Source organism: Pyxicephalus adspersus, chromosome 3, assembly GCF_032062135.1.
Source record: "Pyxicephalus adspersus chromosome 3, UCB_Pads_2.0, whole genome shotgun sequence".
NCBI classification, from domain to species: domain Eukaryota; kingdom Metazoa; phylum Chordata; class Amphibia; order Anura; family Pyxicephalidae; genus Pyxicephalus; species Pyxicephalus adspersus.
In genome coordinates this window covers 67,955,054-67,975,190 of record NC_092860.1, presented here as the reverse complement: position 1 = coordinate 67,975,190, position 20,137 = coordinate 67,955,054, and the positions used below count along the sequence as shown (strand labels likewise).

Here is a 20,137-nt window from a genome sequence, read left to right as displayed (position 1 = left end):
ATGGAGTAGTTTTTGCTCTTTGGTACAGGAATGGTGAGGAGGGAGCAATATATGAACAGGCAGCACTGTATGATAGATTTAGTTTTGTATATTTCACTAATAAAATGTTGCATTATTAAAATGAGCATCAAATGTTGAGGGCAGAAATTCCTAATTTGTCATCTATATTATTTGGTGCACGTACGTTATGGTAACTATAAACATTTCTATTCATTTCATTTTAAATTAAAATTAATCTAGTTTATAACATTAATTTTTTAATGTTTGTTTACATTGCGCCTGCAAGTTTTATTTTTTGGGTAATGGTAACTATATAAAAAAAAAACCTTTGCATTTTACTTTAGGGGAGCCTAATTACTGTTTTGCCACCACACTGCAATATATGCAGGAAAGAACAATTGTTTAAATAAATTGTCAGCTTGGCAAGGAACCAAATTTGCAACTTTATCACAGGTTTGAGACCACTAAAATTCTGAATGACAGTACAGGGCTTCTTAATATTTGTAAACATTTGCAAATAAGTGCCCACCAATCAAGGACATCAATCAGGTGAAAGGTGTCCCATGCAAAAAAACTCTAGATACAGAGGGTATGATATATTAAAGCACTTCAAGGCTGGAGAAGATACACTTTCATCAGTGAAGCTGGATGATCCAGCAAACCTGGAATGGATTTCCTATATGTTCTTTGCTATTTGTTAGCAATCATTTTCAATCTTGGACCAGATCCATTCCAGGTTTGCTGGATCACACAGCTTCACTGATGAAAATGTATCCTCTCCGAACTGGGAGAGCTTTAATAAATCAAGCCCAGAGAGTTTCACACACACATTTTTGTGAGATATAAATCAGGGTTTTAACTAAGTCAGTTATTTTCCAGGCATGCTATATGGCTTCGCAATTTTAATGGATTAGAAAGATCCAATTTAGGTTCAGCATCAATCCCATTTTGATATGATGAAGAACTTTATAATTGTCTTCATTGCAAGCTGACCAGACCTTGAAGTGGCAAAGCAATCCCAAATAATAAACTTTTGAAATACTGTTTATATCTAACATTACTACTGAAACTGTGGCCAAACAACTCTTGATGCAATTTTTTTTGATTATAGCTGGTCAGCTCTTGGGGAAAACCTGTTTGGCCAGCCAGATTTGGACAAAAAAAAGCAATTGTTTTAAATCTAAACACATGCAAAATGTTTTTCTTTACAGAGAAATGGCCGATGTAGAATAATTTTGCAGAACATTAGAAGGCTCCACAACCTTCTTTCTAAGGGCATTTGAGAGATTTTTTGTCCTGGTTTGGGCATCACACATCAGCAACAAAGAGGTCACTAGACTTGAAATATCTGAAGCTAAAGTAAGCCAGGTTTCAGGGCCATGGCCCCCTAAGATGGTTACAATTATTAGCACCCAATCTGGAACACCAGATTTTAATCTAAATTTAAAATATGTACTCTTACTTGAAGTACATGTTAACCCATTTACCCTTATTAGGTACTAAGTACATTTACTAGGTAGGTGATTGGCAACATGTGACATTGCATACATCACCACTGTTTTTCTAACCTTTGCCTACAGACTAAAAGAATCAATTTGTATTCTAATGGGGCAGTGTTCCCTTAGAATACAGGAAGCCGTGCAAATGCATGGCTTCTATAAAGACAAATAAGGTGCTCGCACAGAGTTGAAACACAAAAGGTGTGGAAATGGTTTGAACAGAATTACCACTTTCTACTGGGTAGTAATGGCTGCTGGAAAGTGAGTATTATTTATTGCAAGACAGTAGCAGCACCAACTGTATCAGAAAAAAATGATAATGAATGATAATGCTGGACAGCCCTTTTTTAAAATGAGGTGTAAGGTAACAGGAAGGCATGCAGAAGATCCCAGTAGCAAGGCTGTAGATATTTATTACCTTCTCCAATGTAAATTGGGGAGATCCATAATGGACTGTTTTGTCATTTAAATGAAAGCAAGTTCACAAATTCTGAGTTTATGAGGAGTTTCACTGTTATATATAAACTTTTCTAAATTGACTAGTTTATGTAAAACCTCTATCTACAACTGGTAACTAACTTTTTTCAAATTAAAGTAGTGGTTGTAGAAATTTACCATCATCAAAGCCTGTAGACCAATCTTCAACTGTAACAAAAAGGATACAAAGGATATGGGCAGGTAATAAATAAATCCAATTTGTTTTTGCATGTTAGCTACATGCCAGGAACATAGTACACATCACCAGCAACAGGACAAGGCACTGTAATAAACAGTACTTATGCACCAATTATGACAACATCACAATAACATGGTAAGTACACAATCTAGATTGACATACACAAACATTAAAAGCACATTAATAAAATCACAGTGGTTTAAAATCTGTATCTTTTCTGTGCTTTGCCATTACCTCACAAAATTGCAAACGTGCAGCAGAGTTATAAAATGAACAACTGAAAAAAACATCCAAAATTTCAAAACACACATACAGCACTGTTAAAGAAAAGCAATACGCTTCTTTTCCAGACTTCTGATAAAAACTGTATCAGCTTTTTTGTCATTTAGAATTTCTCATTAAAAATTATAGAAAAGAAAACATACTAGTAAATTATACTTACTGTACATCAAGGTTATAACTTCTCCTTGGTATTAAAGATAAATATGGAAACGTGAGTGTAAAAAACTTGGCTTTTTAAAGAACCTGTTAGAAAAGAATATTGACAGCTGCCACATCTAATATTTGTCTATCAATCAATCCAGATGTGCTAACAGATACACCAATCAGCCAAATTATAAAAGGGTACATGTTTATAGAGTACCCAGACTGACCTCTGTCCATGCAAAAGAAGACTACAATGGGCACACGAGAATCAGAACTAGACTAAAGAACAATGGAAGAAGGTGGCCTGGTATAATGAAGCAATTTTCTTTTGGATTTTGTTGATGGCCTTATGTACTTGGGAAGAGCTAAATGTGACTTGAAAGATAAAAAACATTTTGCTGCCAGATACCTTACAAAAACCTTTGAATGTCCATGCCTGAAAAGTTTTGGTGGGATCTGAATAATAAGAGCGTGGCTTTAAAGTTTTGGCTGAACAGTGTATATGGAGCTTGTTGCTAACTGGAGAACATACTAGTTACTTGGAGATTTGAACACTTACAAAAAAAATGAAAAACTACAACTGCTGGTGACTTCCGCTGTAATAATATTCCAATTACTCTATTTATTACCTAAGATTAGCTAGGATTTTCAGGAATTTTTACCAACTGCAGTCTTCATACCAGGGCTTTGAATGGAAATAATACTAAACTGAGTTTTCCAGTCGGCTGTTTAATGTTTTTTTTTTTTTTTTTTATTCACTAGATATATTTAAATCTGTGTTTAACACTGGACCAACAGGGAAGCATAAAGTCAGATTTCTTTTCTACATGTAATGCATGGGAAGGTTTAAAGTGTGCTTTTCAGAACTTTATATTAAATTTAGTTCATAAACAGAATGGAAGAAGAGAACAGAAAGGTAAATGGACACACAGACACGCAAATAAAAATACTCACCTGAAAAGGCAGGTCAATAGAATTGCTCCCAATTTGATTGACGTTTGGCAGAGACCCTCCATAGTACTGCCCCCGGCTTTGTCCCAACTGCAAATATTGGGTCTTCTGAAGCTGTAACTAAAAGTGACATTCATCACTTAAGGTGCAGTGAGCATTCAGAGCAAATGCTATAAATCACTGACCCCAATTTTTTTTAAATGTACTTTTGCCTAACTCAAATGTGGATAGAAGAAAAAAATAAATAAATAGGAGCATCAAACATCAAATGATTACATTATTTTTTGTATTTTACACAGAACTCGTTTACTTCTAGGTAACTATACTGAACATTACTTTTATTTAAAGATTGGTATTTATCTTTCAGTAATTAGTTCATAATCAAGTTGCATAGAATTTATAGACTAACAGTGGCAAAAAAAGAAGCATATAAATAACTTATTGCTATTACTGGTACTGAATGAGATAAACGAAACATTTTTATGCAGCATGGAAGATTTGTCATTTTTAGGAAAAAAAGTTTAATGCTCTTGAAATCATTTTTCAAGATCTGCACAAATCAGATTTAAACTAAAAAGTTATTGAAACCATCATGAAATAGAATTTTGTACTTCAGACAAGGCAAAATAGCATAGCAGAGATTTACAAAACCCTGTCAGGTATCACATTCTGGCTGCGGATCTTATGTTATCTGCAAGTGAGAAACACAGTATGGACAACTCCTCACCCTTAAACAGTGACTGGAATAATCAGATTCCTTGTCAGCACCTTCTAATGTAAGCATTACTGTACAGAGGTTCATACCTAGATAGATTTAGGTACTAATGGCTTTTAAAAATATTTTAAAATAAAATTATTTCATCCTTGAAAAAACTGGTGCAAATCCAGAGATTGAAAAGTAACCAGGATACATGATGGTGTCACCCCACATGCTGGCCTCTACGCACTGTAACAACTAACACGACGCAAAGAACATCAGTAGTGCTGCCAGTAGGGCACCAGCTCTAGAATGCATTTATTTTCTAAACAGGATCTTACTAATCTCTTGCTGACCAACAGAAAACCCGGACGATTGGCTGTAAGGAACTAACGACAACTTTTTATTAATATAGATATATTGAATTTAACATCTACACTATAACTGTGGACATGCAGCTTTTACTCTGCTAGCTGGATTGTTTATCAACTAGAATATCTACAAACTTAGAAATCTGAAAAACAGTGCAAAGACTCATTTATGTAACCAATTACCTTTAGATCAAGTGCTTACATATACTTTGTATTAATAGTTTTTCTGTGCAAAACTAAGACAGAAATTATTACTGAGCACATGCTACTCTATTGAAACTGAACTGCATTTGTCTGCAAAGCAACAAAATAGGTGCTAACTTTTCTGTGATGTCAGTATCAGTATGTTTGTGGTGGTAAAATTGCAAAAAAACAAACAAAAAACAAATTAAAAAAACACATTTTAGGCCTGAGGATTACTTAAGGGGAACATTTTACAATTAGATTGTGAACTGCCATTTATGTCTTGGAGATATATATATATATATATATAAAATATATTGATGATTACTTCATCAGAATCACTAACGCCGAATGAGTATACAGACAATTCTCATCCAATTTGTCATTGTTTTGTGAATGCCTGTTGTAGATGTGCCACACTAATGACACCAAAAGATTTACACAGCTTTATATCCAGAAGACCAAATCTGCCCATACACAACATTTAAAAACCTTTCTAGTTTATCAAATTGCATTTAAAAACAGGTACTGAACTAGGTACAAGTGATAACAAACAATTGCTAGTTGAATGAAATTTACTTTTGAAGGTTTGAAACAAACATTAGATGCCTCCTTAGGCTTGCCTAGGTATGCAGAAGACACTGGAATGCTATCTATATCAGAATTTGCAAGGCATTAGACCTACAGTAACCATATCAAAGATAACTTGTGGCTGTTTCACATTGTCCAGTCACTGAAACATAATTTATGTCAGCCGCATTAATGGCATGGCAACCCAGCCTTGCCCTGGCCTGTAAGTAATTGGGTCAATTCGACCATATAAAAGGCTTGAAATGTCTGCTTTGTCTTGGTCAGGCATGCTAAGCAGGTACTGCCTGAAACAACAGTCATTTTTCCAAAAGGGCCATTTCTGCTTTAAAGTTACATCCAACAAAAAAGCAAAGCATTTCAAAACAAGACATATTAAAAAATTGTAATCATGTAATATTTTTAACATGGGATTAATATGCAAGTACATTGTGGAGGTGCGCTGGAATGCATTACCACAATAACATGCATTAAAAGGACTCCACACTCATTTACAAACAACTGGATGTACATAGGTTTACACAGTAGGGTTAAAACAGTGAATTACTATCTCACCTGAACTACTGATACAGACTAACCAAATTCAAGAAAACAAAAAAACATGGCTAGTTTAAATGCCTCAGAGCTGATATCTGACGAGAATCTGGCGTCTGTACAGCGCTCGTCGTCCAAACGACCATCCTGGCAGATCCATGAACGTGGAACGATCACAATGAAAGTGAAGGGGGGAGAGCATATTGTGGTGCATAGTAGAATGGCGCTGTATGTACAGTACTCATTCATTCATCGTGCCAGTCTTTGCCAGCAATTATTGCACGTGTGTACGTAGCCTAAGTGAACTAATTTTTATGTGAACCCTCTGACCTAAATATTTTACTCACTGACAGTGAACAACCATATAGACCATGAACATCAGAGATTCATAAGTCCAAAATTTTTTTCTTAATGCCCGTAAACACCTTTTCTATGACATAAAACCGATGAAATATAAACATAGCAGCCATAAAACTAATGCACAACTAGGTTGTATACAACTCTTATCACTTGGTAACATTTCTGACCAATATTACAAATCATAATTACAACTCATTTAAATTGATCCTTGCGATCAACTACAAATTTTTCAATCTACTTACGTGATGTGAATTATGATTGATTACATTATAATATCTCATTGACAAACTGATCAAAACACCAAAAAATGGTTTTGATTTCAACATAATAGTAACAAATCAAAAGAAAAAAAAAATTGCCTGAATAAAATTCAATAAATATGTCAATAGAAATTCATACCCTGCAATCTCTATACTGTTGATTGATGCTACACACTTAAACGACCACCAGTTGTTTACATGTTTTTCATACTGTATGTATAAGAGTTTATAATGAGCATTGTGCACTGGCAGGAAAAGTACATCTGTGCGGCACACAAACCTCTTTAGTTTTTGCCGTGGATCTCCCAACTTCCTTCTTAACTAAGGAGCACACAGAAGAATCCCATAAGCCTACATTGTTACATTTGTACCTAAATATTCTGTCTAATCTGCCTACATGTGTCATGTGAGAAAAAGCCTGCAAGATGCTGTGCAAGTCTACTTGTAATAAATACAATTTTTAGCAAATGTAGGACCTTCTAAAGGTTTTCTTTTGTTGTCTTAGTACAGTACAGTCAGGACTAGTGACTGATTGAACAGTGTGTAGTTGTATCTGCTGGGTGATAGGAGCTCTTGACTTTCCTGAAACATCCAGCTGTAATCGTCTGTCTACAAAGACCACAAGTTGAAAAACAAAGAAAAGCATGAGTCTGAAGTTTGCTCATTCCTTGGGTTTAGTTGACACCAATAGTTTTTCCAAGACCAAATGACTCATGAATAAAATGTATAAAAATGTTTTTACACATATAAGGTCAGATGGAGGTTGGATACTAACTATATACATCATTTGGTGGCTGGCAAAAACCTCATGGCTAGGCAGTTAGTATTTAACATATCTAGCATTGAGAGGGCACCAATCAACAGCACCAAAACTGATACAAAAACACCTAGGAAACTGCTTAGAGACTATGTACAATTACAGTATATGGTCTACAGTCATATTTAAAAACGATCTTTGTAATTTTGTAACTTTGTAAGTTTTATTGAAAGACTCAGTACCAAATCAAGTATAATTTGCAAGGTATTTTACTAAATTATGGTGCTCCAAAAATCTTTGTTGCATATTGGATGTTAAATATTAAAACAAAGATACACAGCATATTCAATACGCATCAACTTGTTTTCCAGTACCCCCAGCACAACATACAGAGCCAACATCTTAGTTAGTGTTCAAGCCCAACCTGATGCTTACAGGACATATAATACAGACCGGTCCATCTGCTCACCGGGCAGGCAATTTTCAGTTTTTCTAAAGGAGAAATAAAAATGTTTCTTTTTACTGCAGAAGGATTCTACAAGTTGTCCCCTGGTTAAAGGCATTCAACATACAGACGGACTCCTATATACGAATGGGCTTTCCTGCTCGCTCCTTGGCAATACGGAGGCTGGAGGGGGGAGGTTTGCATGACTTGCAGAAGAAATCTTTTGCTAAACACAGCTGAGGTTGTGGATGATCTTAGGGGAGCTCTTTCTGCAGCCTCTAGTATTTCTTTGATGATTTAATACAGTAACTGACACCAGGCTGCCTAAAAATATGTTGAGACAAACATCTGTCCTAACTGCATTTATTAAAATAATGTACCTGTTCTGACTTACATACAAATTCAACTTAGGATCAAACCTACAGTCCCTATCTCATATGTAACCTGGGGACCACCTGTACTACAATAGGTAAATGTAGCATGAAAGCACATGTGTGCAACACACACACGCTGTTTTCTTTGTAGGGACTACTGATGTCCCTTCTACCGCTCTAAACAAAAATATCTGTTTTCACATTGAATTTGCGGTCTTGACTTTTTTTGGCATGCCACAGTAAAACAGAATATTCTCCAGAAGTTCCCCTGTTAATCTCTGACATCTAACACAATCTCCAATTCACTCGATGCCTTTTTACAGGCCACAGGGACAGATTTATTTTCTGTACACAATTCTCAGTTACAAATCAGTCACCTTTTATATTTATAAGAAAAGTTAGCAATAGATTTTCCTTCCTACAATTTGCATAATAAAATAGTTGCTATGGAAATGACCATACCTAAGCATGCTAAATTGTAAGGTTAAATTTCATCATTAAAAAAACTTTATGTAGTTGCCGCACAACAAAGAAAAGTAGCGTACGACTACTCTTTGGCCTTACCACCAATTCTGATAAGCTATGGCAGAGCAGAATCTTTCCTTCTTACCTACTAGTAAAGTCACTCTCCCATTCAGACACAGTTGGTTTTTGACTGCTGTAGCTATTTTCCACCGAAAACAGATTCCTCTAGCGCTTCAACTTCACTCAACTAACTACATTCACTGTTGAGCGTTGCCAAATCCATGCTCCAAGGCCACATATATTTCCCCTACCTACAGTTCTATTCTGCTAATGTCTTACACTTCCACACTCCAACTTCCTTGTCATATTTGTACCCCACCTCCCCACTCTCAAGTCTTCCCTGTAAGGTAAATAAAACTTCATATGAACAACAAAACAAAAAATGCAGAAGCAGTCTCCCTAAACCATAAAATAAAACATTAAAAGGAGGATTGATTCTTCTTCCCAAAAAAAGGGATACCAGTAGAGATTTTAGCAGCAAACTATGGTGTGTAGGTTATTTTCTAAAATCAAACTTTTATTATGACCAACACCTAAAATGTTTAACTAAAATTGCTTTCAGTACATACCAGTATTGGTATTATGTTTCAGATGCCAGCTATTGGCTAACGGGTATCCCGATTAGCTTTACAATCATGCAAGCTACTAAAATGGTAAAGCAATCGTCCTTTTACAGCCCAAAAGCTCTCTGGTAGGCACCCCCAAGAAGCAAATCGCCCATCAAGTTGGTATAAGATCCAAACAAAGAAATGAAAGAGGAAGAAGATTTTGGGGAATGCAACAGAAAGTCCTAAAAAGTGATACTTATAAATTTACACAAACCAGCGTGATTAAAGATTCAACTGTATAATGTTTAGCTTTAGTCAGGCATTAAATAAAGAATCCAAAGCATCGCAAACACAGTGCACTATCACTCTTTTCTACAATGTGGTACTGTAAATGGGCTCCAACATTTCTGACTACCTGGGTGGTCATTTAACCATCAAACTTTGATAACTCAGGCTGCTAAATCTTATCAGTTTGTGAGTTTACTTGCTGTAGATTTGTGACACAAAGAGAGAAAACAGCACTATTTAAGAAGTCAGTGATTGTCAGAAAACAACAATTTTCAGCTTCAACCATACTACCAACCATATAACCAACTTAAAAGCACCCAAAACTTGGAATGCATCCAAAAGTTAGGTCTACAGTTTGCTGTTTTAGAAAAGTCATTTATTGCTTAGTCAGGGTAAAGGTTAATGTAAATTTACTACAATTTACTTGGGGCCTATAATTATTTATTTTATGCAAATTCTGTTTTTAGAAATTGAAAATATACAAGACAATGAAAATGTTTACAATAAAAATAATGAAAACGAAGCATTGCATACATCAATTGAACTACTGTGTGGTCATAAAATGTGATTATGAATAAACCATTAAATATAGACCAAAATGATTTACCTGCTAAGTGTAGGGTGGGTATGAAGACAAAAAGGGTAGGTCATTTATTGCGAAGATCAGCTTGGTATGTGGATGTTGTAAAAGAGTGTTAAAAAGAAACAGAATGACTCTGAAGGGCAGGGGTCTGGACTGTAGTGAGGGGTGTACATGATTAAAACCCCATTGGTTAAAAAGAATGGTCTTCTGTTGACAAATATATCTTCATGCAAGGTGAAGATCAGAAAATCATCAAAGATGAGAAGGTATATATAAAATGGACCAAGTGAATATGGTCTCCTTCTCTATACCTTTTATACTATCCAGTTCCTAAATTTATTCAGTTATAGGGAAGGCTTATGTATGAAAATGTTTAGAAATGGCAGATCTAGTTGTCAAAAGAGAGTCTTTTTTGGCAAAGCCCATACCAAGTTCCCAGTATCACTAAAAGTGGGGTATTGGCTGGGATATTAGGTAATAACCCAGTGACATCAGAGTAGATTGACAATTTGAATTTAAACGTTTTTCCCAGTGCACTTTACAGGAAAATTTATGCTTCCATGTGAAAGAGCATTATAGAGTTCTTGTTCTCGTTTGTGGGAAGAATAGGAGTTTATGCATCAGTGAGTTGTGTTGGAGAAGTTGCACTTCCAGTGAGAGTCAGTTTCTAGAAATGGTTGACTTGAAAAAGTCTTGGAAGTATGACAGAAATGCCTATATTTGATCAAGGATAGGACCTGTGATGTCCAAGTTTCATGTTAGATTTTTTTTATTTGTTTAAAGTAGGAAGAAATTCTGCTTTTGGAAAAGGTCTCATGCGGCTAGGACTGGAGGAATTTTTTTTGCTGTCCAGGAACTTGTCCAATGTGTGGGGTAGAAAGAAGATATTACTACAAGCGTTCCTCCCGTCATATGGATAAACCAGGGAAGCAATATTAAGCCAAAGGGTTTTTTTTTGGATTTTTTTGGTGACTGCGCTTTTTCCAATCTTATTTACAGAACCAATCCAAGGGCATGGCGTCAAGAGAAGCTCCATGATATCGCACAAGATTATGGAACCTGCCTTTCAAATAGACTTAAGGAGGTTAAAAATCCAGTGGTCCAGTCTTGGTCAGCCATAGTTCTAGATAAACATGGGCTAAATCTTAGGTATTACAAAGATATGAATTGGTATCATATTATAAAGGTTTAAACTAAGAACAGAAATTTGGAAAGTACATTTTTAGATTTGAATTGTGACAATCCATGATAATGTTCTGTTATTGTAGTTTGGAGGTTCCTCGCTTTATGCAAGTTAAAATAGGTCAGAGGGGATGTGAATCCCTAGATATGTTATGAAAGTATGCTACAACCCCTTCACTATTCTGTAATGCAAGTATGTACATTAAAAATGCACTGTATAATAATTGAATACAGTATTAAAGATAGAAGCATTACTAAAAAAATATACAGTAAACACATTATCACTTTTTTCAGTGCAGAAGCCCTTTATAAAGCAGGCTTAAAAACAAAAGATGATTTTGGACTCAACTTTCTCATGCCACTATTTAAAAAAAAACAGCTGCTAGTACTATCAAATAGGCATCCCCTGAATTTTAGTCCTCTGGATTGCAAACAGTTTATTCACAACCACAGCTTTAATATTGGTCTAGCCCAGGGGTGCCCACACTTTTTTTGGCTTGCAAGCTACTTTTAAAATGACCAAGTCAAAATGATTTACCAACAATAAAAACTTGGACTTGACAATTTCTGCGCGCGAGTTCATTTTGAAAGGCAGGGCTCTGCGATCTACTCGCGTTGCCTTTGGGATCCACAGGTAGATCGCCATCCAGCTGTTGGGCACCCCTGCTCCAGCCAGTCTGTGTCTCCATTTCTTACAAACAGACTGGTAAAATGTAGAAGTGAAAATGTAACACAACAGCCAAGTAATCCCCCCAAAAAAACCTACATTAGGATATATGCAGTAGATAAATATGAAGTATTTGCTCTATTAGGTTTGCCACATTCTCAATGTCTACCTTAAGAATACTAAAGGCTGGTTTTTGTTATAGTAAGTGTTCAACTATGCAGTTTTATTGTTTTTTCCATTTAACTAGAGCTCTGCAAAGATACAGACCTAAAGACAAATTTCTGCATCTTATTCACTACTAGCATTCTAAAGTACACCTGTCATAAAAATAAAATATGCAATGATACTATTGTATGACTTTAGGCCCAATTTTAATACTTAATCTACAAGAACAGTACATTATTGATTCAATTTTTACACTTAATTTCCTGGGTGTTTGTAAGAATTTCGGATGAACATTTTATGAAATATCTACTACTGAAATTTAGACCTTTATTCATCGTTTTTTCTCATGCTGTACTGCAACTAATTTCAAAACCTTTTACCTTTCAGGTGAATGAGAATTAAACTGTTCTTTAATTATCAATTTGGAATTCCGACAAACAGGACTTGACTAGCAACATCAATGTTTCAAAAATTGTCCTGCATTTTTCAGATAATTACAGTAAAGCAAGTTACCAGTAACAGGATAGTTCATGTGAGAAAAGGCCAGTGGCAAACCAGATCTTCTTTCAGATGGAACTAAATCAAATTCAACAGTTTTGGAAAGTAAAAAATCCTGTTTTTGGCAATCTGCCACAAGTGACAGTATAGAGAGTGTGACATGGCCCCTAGCTAAAATGTATTACTGAAATAGCAATTACACCTCTGTTGAACATAGGAGGTTACAGGCACAACCTGCTCTGTGGTCGTAAAAGTTAGGTAGGTTTGATAAATATGATCATCCTGATTAACTAGGGCTGGCAAAGGTTTTTAAAACTCAACCATACTGAAGGACTGCCTCCTACCTGAAAACTTGACTTCACTGAAAATATTTACACCTTTTAGAAGCCTTATAGACAGTAAGAGAACATGTCCTATTCTCACTTTCATCTGTCATTGTCATTTTGACCTACTGTGTATTGTAAGCCAGACTGACGTGAAGACATACCACCATGAGGTGTGTACATACAGGCCAGAGCTCACAGAAGGATCAACCCAGAAGAGAGCTGCTGTACCACAGATGTATCTGAAAGGGTCAGCACCGGGAACGACGCAAACATTTTAATCCAATTGATTTGAGGACAAGCCAAAGTTGGCCAGATAATGGTAAAAATTGTAGGTTTTTATTTTATGACTGCTCTAAAATGTTTAGGATTGGCAATATTTTGAATTTTTAGTGATAGCTACAGACTGAGGACCAGTAAATCCAAAACTGTAAAGGCCAAAAGCAGGGACAATGGGTCATTCGGTCTCATCCACTGACAATATTTAATACACTGAAACCTGCTGGAAGATTAAATTTGAAAGAAGTCATGCTCGAAAACATTTTACAAAAGAACATACACAATGATTTTTTACATTAATACTTTAATCCCTCTCCAAAGAACAACTGTTAACAAAACGACTGAGTGCATAGCACAAGACGAAGGCAGCATTCCCTGTCCTAGCAATGGAAGTAATTTGGAGATCAGCTAAGGAGTTACTGTACACTTTAAATATTTGTTTTTATTTTAATATGAAAACACCAGAATTGTTTACACAAGATTTCATACACAAACAATATAGCCAGCTCTACTCATCATGCCTGAATGGCCAAGCAGCATACTTTCATATAGCAAAGTTCACAGCAACAAATGTGAGATCCCATCCAAAGGAAGCAGAAGCCATCCAGCTAATGACAAGGCGCTGCAGATCTTCAGGATGTCATTAGTGCTCTCTATTAGGAACGACTTGCACCTGGCAGGCCTGTGGGAGCACAATGGCCATGTTTCTAGCAGGGATCTTGTGGGCTCAGGGATGTAAGTAAGCACTCACCATGCCCAGGAGTGCAGCAGATGTCTCTGATTTGGGGAGCCAGGTTGTAAGAGTGGGGAGGGGGTCTGAGAGATGCTGGGATGATGTGACACCCTGTGGCAGGCCTACAGCAGCTCACTGTCACCCCCTAAAGGTCGCTTTCGTCCACAGTCCTGACTATTGCACCCCCTACCCCAGTACAGGTGGCCGCCCCCACCTCTGCCCGGGGGTGTCTTCTAACCAGCTGATTGTGTATTTCTCCCATCGCTGCAGTCACATCTACAGTGGTTTGCCTTGCACTATTTGCCCTACTGCTTACCCGTGCTGCCCTGGTGATGCTAAGATCCTTCATCACCTCCTCGAACGCTGCCGTTTCCTCCGCCTGTTTTTGGTTGTGCAATGCGATTTTCTCACTAAATTTCCGCGGATTGTTTGAGGTCGCCATCTTCCCTCCTCCTCCTCAGGATGCGCGCGCTCCCACCCTGGACGTGACGTCGCACCGAGAGTGGAGAGACTGGGAAGTGCACGTCACGGCGGGCGCGCTCCCGCCTGCAGAGCCAGGCTGCTCGTACACCGGAGCGGCATAGAATTTTAGTGTTCTGTCTCACAGCCAAGTGAACATCTGCTGAGAACTTGTCTAAAAGTATACCTAGTATATGTGGAAGAACATGAAGTTAAAGTATAAATAAAAGCATTTCTTAGTTATGGCTAAAGTAGGAATGGAAATATACATGTAGGAGTTGGGAATTCTAACATTCCGAGTTCTTAGCAGAACAATAGTGTAAGGGAAATCCTGTAATGGGGACTTTGGTTGCAGGGACAATTTTCTGGGTATGAAAATGTACTTCTTCCGAACAGGCAGTGAGGTGAAATCCCCCCAGTGAGCTTAAGTCAGCAAAAAAAAAAAAAAACCTAATTGGGGTTTTATGCCCTTCAATGCTTAAAGTGCCCCTAAACTCAGAATTTTCACTTTACATAAAAGGGTAGACAACCCTTTTATGTTAAGTAAAAATTCTGTTTGTTTTTTTTTTCAGTGCAACATCCTTTTTTCTTTTTTTTTAAAAAAAAGGGAGTGCAGCACTTTAAGTTTCGATCGCCTAGGCGAAGGAGAATGAATGGGAACGCCGAGCCTCCCGGGATACCGACATCACACATCCAAGGAGGCTCTTGGTTGCTCCTTCTGCGCATGCCTGAGCATTTCAGGCATGCGCACCTTACGTCAAAAGGGAAAAAATTACGTCAAAAGGGATCGGCAAGTTTTTTTCCATCTACATTACCTGATCTCGCGCTTGGGTCACGTGAGGTAGGAAAAAGAACCCGGTAGAGAAGAAGATGGGGGTTCCGGAGGGCCGGCCCTAAAGACAGATACCGGGTCGATGGAAGACTGTTCGACTGCTCTGTGGGATTGAAGGTAAGTGGATTTTTTGGAGTTTTGGGGGACTTTTTAGTTAATTTTCTCTTTAATACAAAGCCTGAGGCAGGACACACATTTCCTAAACATCAGGGCAAGGCCTAAAGTGAGACATGGGAAACAAAAGACAGAATACACATATCCATCCGGAGATTCCAGCCTCTGGTCTGCTGGGTCCTTGAATGAATGAGCATCCTCAATGGGGATGGCAGTAACCCTATTTATGCACATTTTATGAATTATCACCCCCCCCCCCCTTCTCCCTGCTCCCTTCCAAACCACATTTTCCTTAACCATCAGATGCTTGCCTGGCAGCGGTGAAACCCTGTGTTGTCTGCACATTAGATTCCCAACTTCAATCAACAATCAGTTTCAGAAAAAATGGACAAGGGTTAGTTAGCTAATTTCTGTTCGAATTTTATTTCCGGGCCTAAAAAAAAAAAAAAAAAAAAAAAAAAATATATATATATATATATATATATATATATTTATTGTAACAGCTGGCTAACGAAGACCCAGGGTTGCATCCAGGATGATAGGTACATCAGGTGATAGGATGATAGGTTTCTGTGTAATCGGACAGTTTTCCTTTTGACCTGAAGGGGGTGCTGAAGTACCAGGCTGAATGACATTGATCTTCTTGGCCAGATGGGGAAGCTAAAGAGGCCTGGGGGGGTATGGTCAGGTGTAATTGTCTCAGCTGAAACTCATCCTGGAAATTAGGCTGTGGATATAAACTCCCAGCCAGCTCTTTCCTGTGTCTCTGTCCTGGCGAAGTGTGAGGAGGGCCACGGTGAGCCGGAGAATGGTGAGCCGGAGAATGGTGAGCCGGAGAATGGTGAGCCGGAGAATGGTGAGCCGGAGAATGGTGAGCCGGAGAATGGTGAGTGAGCCGGAGAATGGTGAGCCGGAGAATGGTGAGCCGGAGAATGGTGAGCCGGAGAATGGTGAGCCGGAGAATGGTGAGCCGGAGAATGGTGAGTAAAGACATGCCATATTTGGAAAAGCTGTGTGGTTAGGGCCTTAGAGTCCTGCACAGCACTAGGTTGGGCAGGATTGTTCGTAAAGGGATCTAACAGTTAGAGGCCAAGTGGCCAGCCTTTATTTTGCTGTTTGTTTATTTTGCCTGTTTTTGTTTGAAAATAGTATTCCTGAATAAAACCCTTGATGTACTTTTAACCTGCTGGCCCTGTTTCCTGTTTGAACCCCCCCAGTTGTTACGGGTGATCTCACAATATATATAATGGCAGGGACCTCTAATTTAGGAGCATTCCTTTTTTAATTTCCGCTATTCATTCTTTGTGTTTTTTTTATGGCAGTTCCACTGAGAGACTGGAAGCAGCCATGTAGTAGTGGGTTTCTCCATTGGGCCATTAGCTGGCCACATAGTTTTGTGATCAGCTGGAGGCAAGTCAAAGACCCAGAAAAGATATCCAATGCATTTTATAAAGTGCTTCAAAGTTACAGACAGACAGCAAGGACTATGCTGCCTGGTTGGATTTGCTGCTCATCCTTCTGCAACTGGTTCTGTTTTCTGCTATTGTGGAATCATTTGGCCTGATTTAATAAAGATCTGGTCCAGGATTAAAAACATTTGCTAACAAATAGCAAATGGATTGTGGGAAATTCATTCAATGTTTGCTGGATCACCCAGGTTCACTGATGAAATTGTATTCTCTCCAGCCATGGAGAGCTTTAATAAAGCAGGCCCATTGAGTCTATGTGAAGATAATGAATTGGGAATATGTTCCTAAAGCAAGTTGGAAAATATTGGTGTCTTTGAATGGGACCACAATGCTTCCCTGGGCATAAATGAACAAGGAGTTTGGGAGTATGGTTAAGAATGCACAACTGACAGTCAGTAGAATCAAACAAGAAGATGTCTCAAGTTACATGGTAAACAGAACTAGTTACACTAGCTATAATAACTGCCAAATAAATATGACTAATAAGTGAGAAAAAATCACTTTGTTCTACTTGCATTTGGTTTCAGATTAGTTCTCCCTTCTAAGCGTACAGCTTCTAATTGTTACATGGATATTTGGTTTGTGGCAGGATAGGTCTGTAGTTTGTCAGCTCCCTGAGCTGATGTGATAAGTCAGATAGAGAGAAATGAAAGCTGAGTGCCTCCGACCATAAGGTCTGCTAGAGGCCTGATTATTCAATTGGCAGAATGATCACAACCTGTAGCTCTGCAGGGACCCAAGCTTATCTGGCATGAAAGCAGCCTACTTCACTTCCCTCAGAATCTTACATTGCCACCCTGGCATTTTTTTTTACACATGACACCTGGTTTGGGGTCTGTTTATAAATTAGTAAATCTAACATCCACTAAAACATTCCCTGGTGGAGAATCGTTTACTATTTCAAACACATAGACCTGAGAGATTCTCCACCAGTTAATGAAAGATGCCCCTGCTTAACAATATTCACCTTTATGTGTCTCATGACATTTGAATGATGGAAAATTACCTTCCATGAGCTATAGAAACGACTTCCATGAGTGATAGGCATTTTCAAACATATCTAGCAAGCCCAGTAATGTGGTATTCTAGAACAAGATATCTCCTCACCTGCAAGACTGAAAACCTTCAAATAGATTTCAAACCATTTTAAACAGCTAGCCTGGAGTGGGAGTCTATTTGAGTCCACATTTTGTGTTTTGAGTCCACAATTTTGGAACTTTAGCTTTAAGTTTGTTAAACTCTATATGCATTGCTAATTGCAATGTAATGAGTCAAATGTTACTGTGTAAAATGATTACCGCGAGCTGTTAATTTAGGTTATGTAACACTTGCTAATGCGATTTGTATATGAATAAAATGTCTTAAAATATGAGAGTAAAATACAAAATTACAATTCAGGTATACAAATTGGCTATAACTAATGTACATATCCTATCATTATATATATCATATTACGCTCTGTTGTACAAGGAACACTGAACCAGTTTCTGTGGCAGGAGAGCTTACTATGTCACCTGACATGCTGTAGAAAGAACACAGAACCATTTACACCAGTCTCTGCTTCAGAAAAGCTTACTTCTAATGTCACACTATGACCACACTGTAATATACATTTATACTGGGCTACATTTATCTGACATTTTTGCAGAATGCTGAACCAGCCCAACTAGTCTCAACTTCAGAAAAGCTTACCATCTAATGCTCCACTTTGCACACTACTATGGCAAAAAATACTCAGCAGTATTACACTTCAAAGTCTTTGTAACCGTCACACACCTATTTTTTACATTTATACCATGCTGACATAGTCCAGAAGATTCCCATGCTCCAAAAGCATTGTGTTCTGTATACAGGCTTTGCTTCTCTGGGTTCCCATTGGGCACAGACTATTTGCAAGTTGCAGCACACATTTACCAGCTTCTCCAGTAGTTGGTTAACAACTACTTAAGTAGCACCTAAGAAGTACACACATTCTTTTTGCCCCTCTGTAAATATATCTTTTTTTCCTTACCCTTTAACAGAGGCATACCTTATAATCATGACTGTGGCCTCCAGGGTGGCATCAATCCCATGACCAGTCTTCCATGAACTGCCCATTCCTTTGTGAATTAATTGTGCAGTCATCCAAAGAGCCATGAGTACTATAGCAAAGTAGGTGTGCATCCAGGAGGGAATATAGGATAGTGGAATAAAAAGGTTGGGTGCAATTTATTTGAAAACTTTTTTTGTATTTCAATGTTTTTATTTTAATTTTTGGGATGGGGAAATATACACATTACAATAAAATACCATATACAATCCTAAAATTTTCATCAAATCAGCTGTGAGTCGGTGGGACAAGGAAGGGACTGAGAAACAAACAGCAAGGTGAAAGGGATATGGGGAGTTAGAAGAGAATAGGTAACAAAGTCCTCGAGTCCAGAGTTGCAAAGAGATAAGCTTGTCATTGACCATGATCCAGTTGACTTTTAAATTTAGAGCTGCACTGTTAATGGAAGAAGATTTTCAGGCTTTGGCTATAGGGATGCCAGCTTCAAGCAAGATATAACCTGACAGTCTTTTGATATGTTTGGGTAGTGGTAAACTGATCATACTGAACAAAGCACATTCAGGAGTCATTGGTTTGAATGTTTGCGTAACAGTGTTAATCAAATCAAATATTTACACCAGTATTCTCTGACTATTGAATAGGACCACTAAATGTAACATATAGCCTGTTTGCCCACAACCCCTAAAACATAATGGGGAGGAACCAGGGAAGATTTTTGCCAACCTGTCAGGAAGTACCATCATAACAATATTTTGTAGTTCAGTTAATTGAGGGAAACATTAATTAAATATTTAGCTAGATATTTTTTATACTTTAGATTATTAAATGCTTTTTAAGAATAGTGTATGGGGGGGTGGGGGGCTAATTTAGCGGGCACGTATGAGTGTAGCTGGAGGTATCTGAAAAACTCCCCACTGGGCATTTCCTGGGATTCCACCAGATGGTTAAAACTTAGAATGGTCCTTCCTATTCTACTAATACTGCTATGTGCATAAATCCTTTATTTACTCACCAAACAATGAGACTTGGGTTGAGGCCATGGGTAAATTCTGGGTTCTTCCACAAGGGGAGGGGGGCATCTGTATAGCCTTGTTTTCTATTTATCTGGTACCAGAGAGATAAGGAATATTGAAGTAACAGATGGAATTTTGTCTCGATGAGAGGGTGGTACCCCTAAAATTGCCTCAATTGCCAATGAAGGGCTAGCCAAAGCTTCAATTTCAACCCATTGGGGCCTATTACTAAGCAGTGCAAACCTAGACAGCTGTGCTACTTAAACAGCTCTATGATACCTTGAAAAT

At 37.7% G+C, this 20,137-nt stretch overlaps 1 protein-coding gene across 1 annotated transcript in view; it reads right to left on the bottom strand.

Annotated features, from left to right (window-relative positions):
• Nucleotides 1–14,375, bottom strand: part of CRTC1 (CREB regulated transcription coactivator 1) — a 79,703-nt gene extending 65,328 nt beyond the window's left edge. The window contains exons 1-2 of the mRNA XM_072405049.1: nt 14,229–14,375; nt 3,556–3,672 (exon numbers count right to left, since the gene is read on the bottom strand). Coding sequence (XP_072261150.1) covers nt 3,556–3,672; nt 14,229–14,354 — 243 coding nt within the window. The 5' untranslated portion in view covers nt 14,355–14,375. The remainder of the gene's footprint in view (nt 1–3,555; nt 3,673–14,228) is intronic.
• Between the last annotated feature and the right edge of the window lie 5,762 nt (nt 14,376–20,137).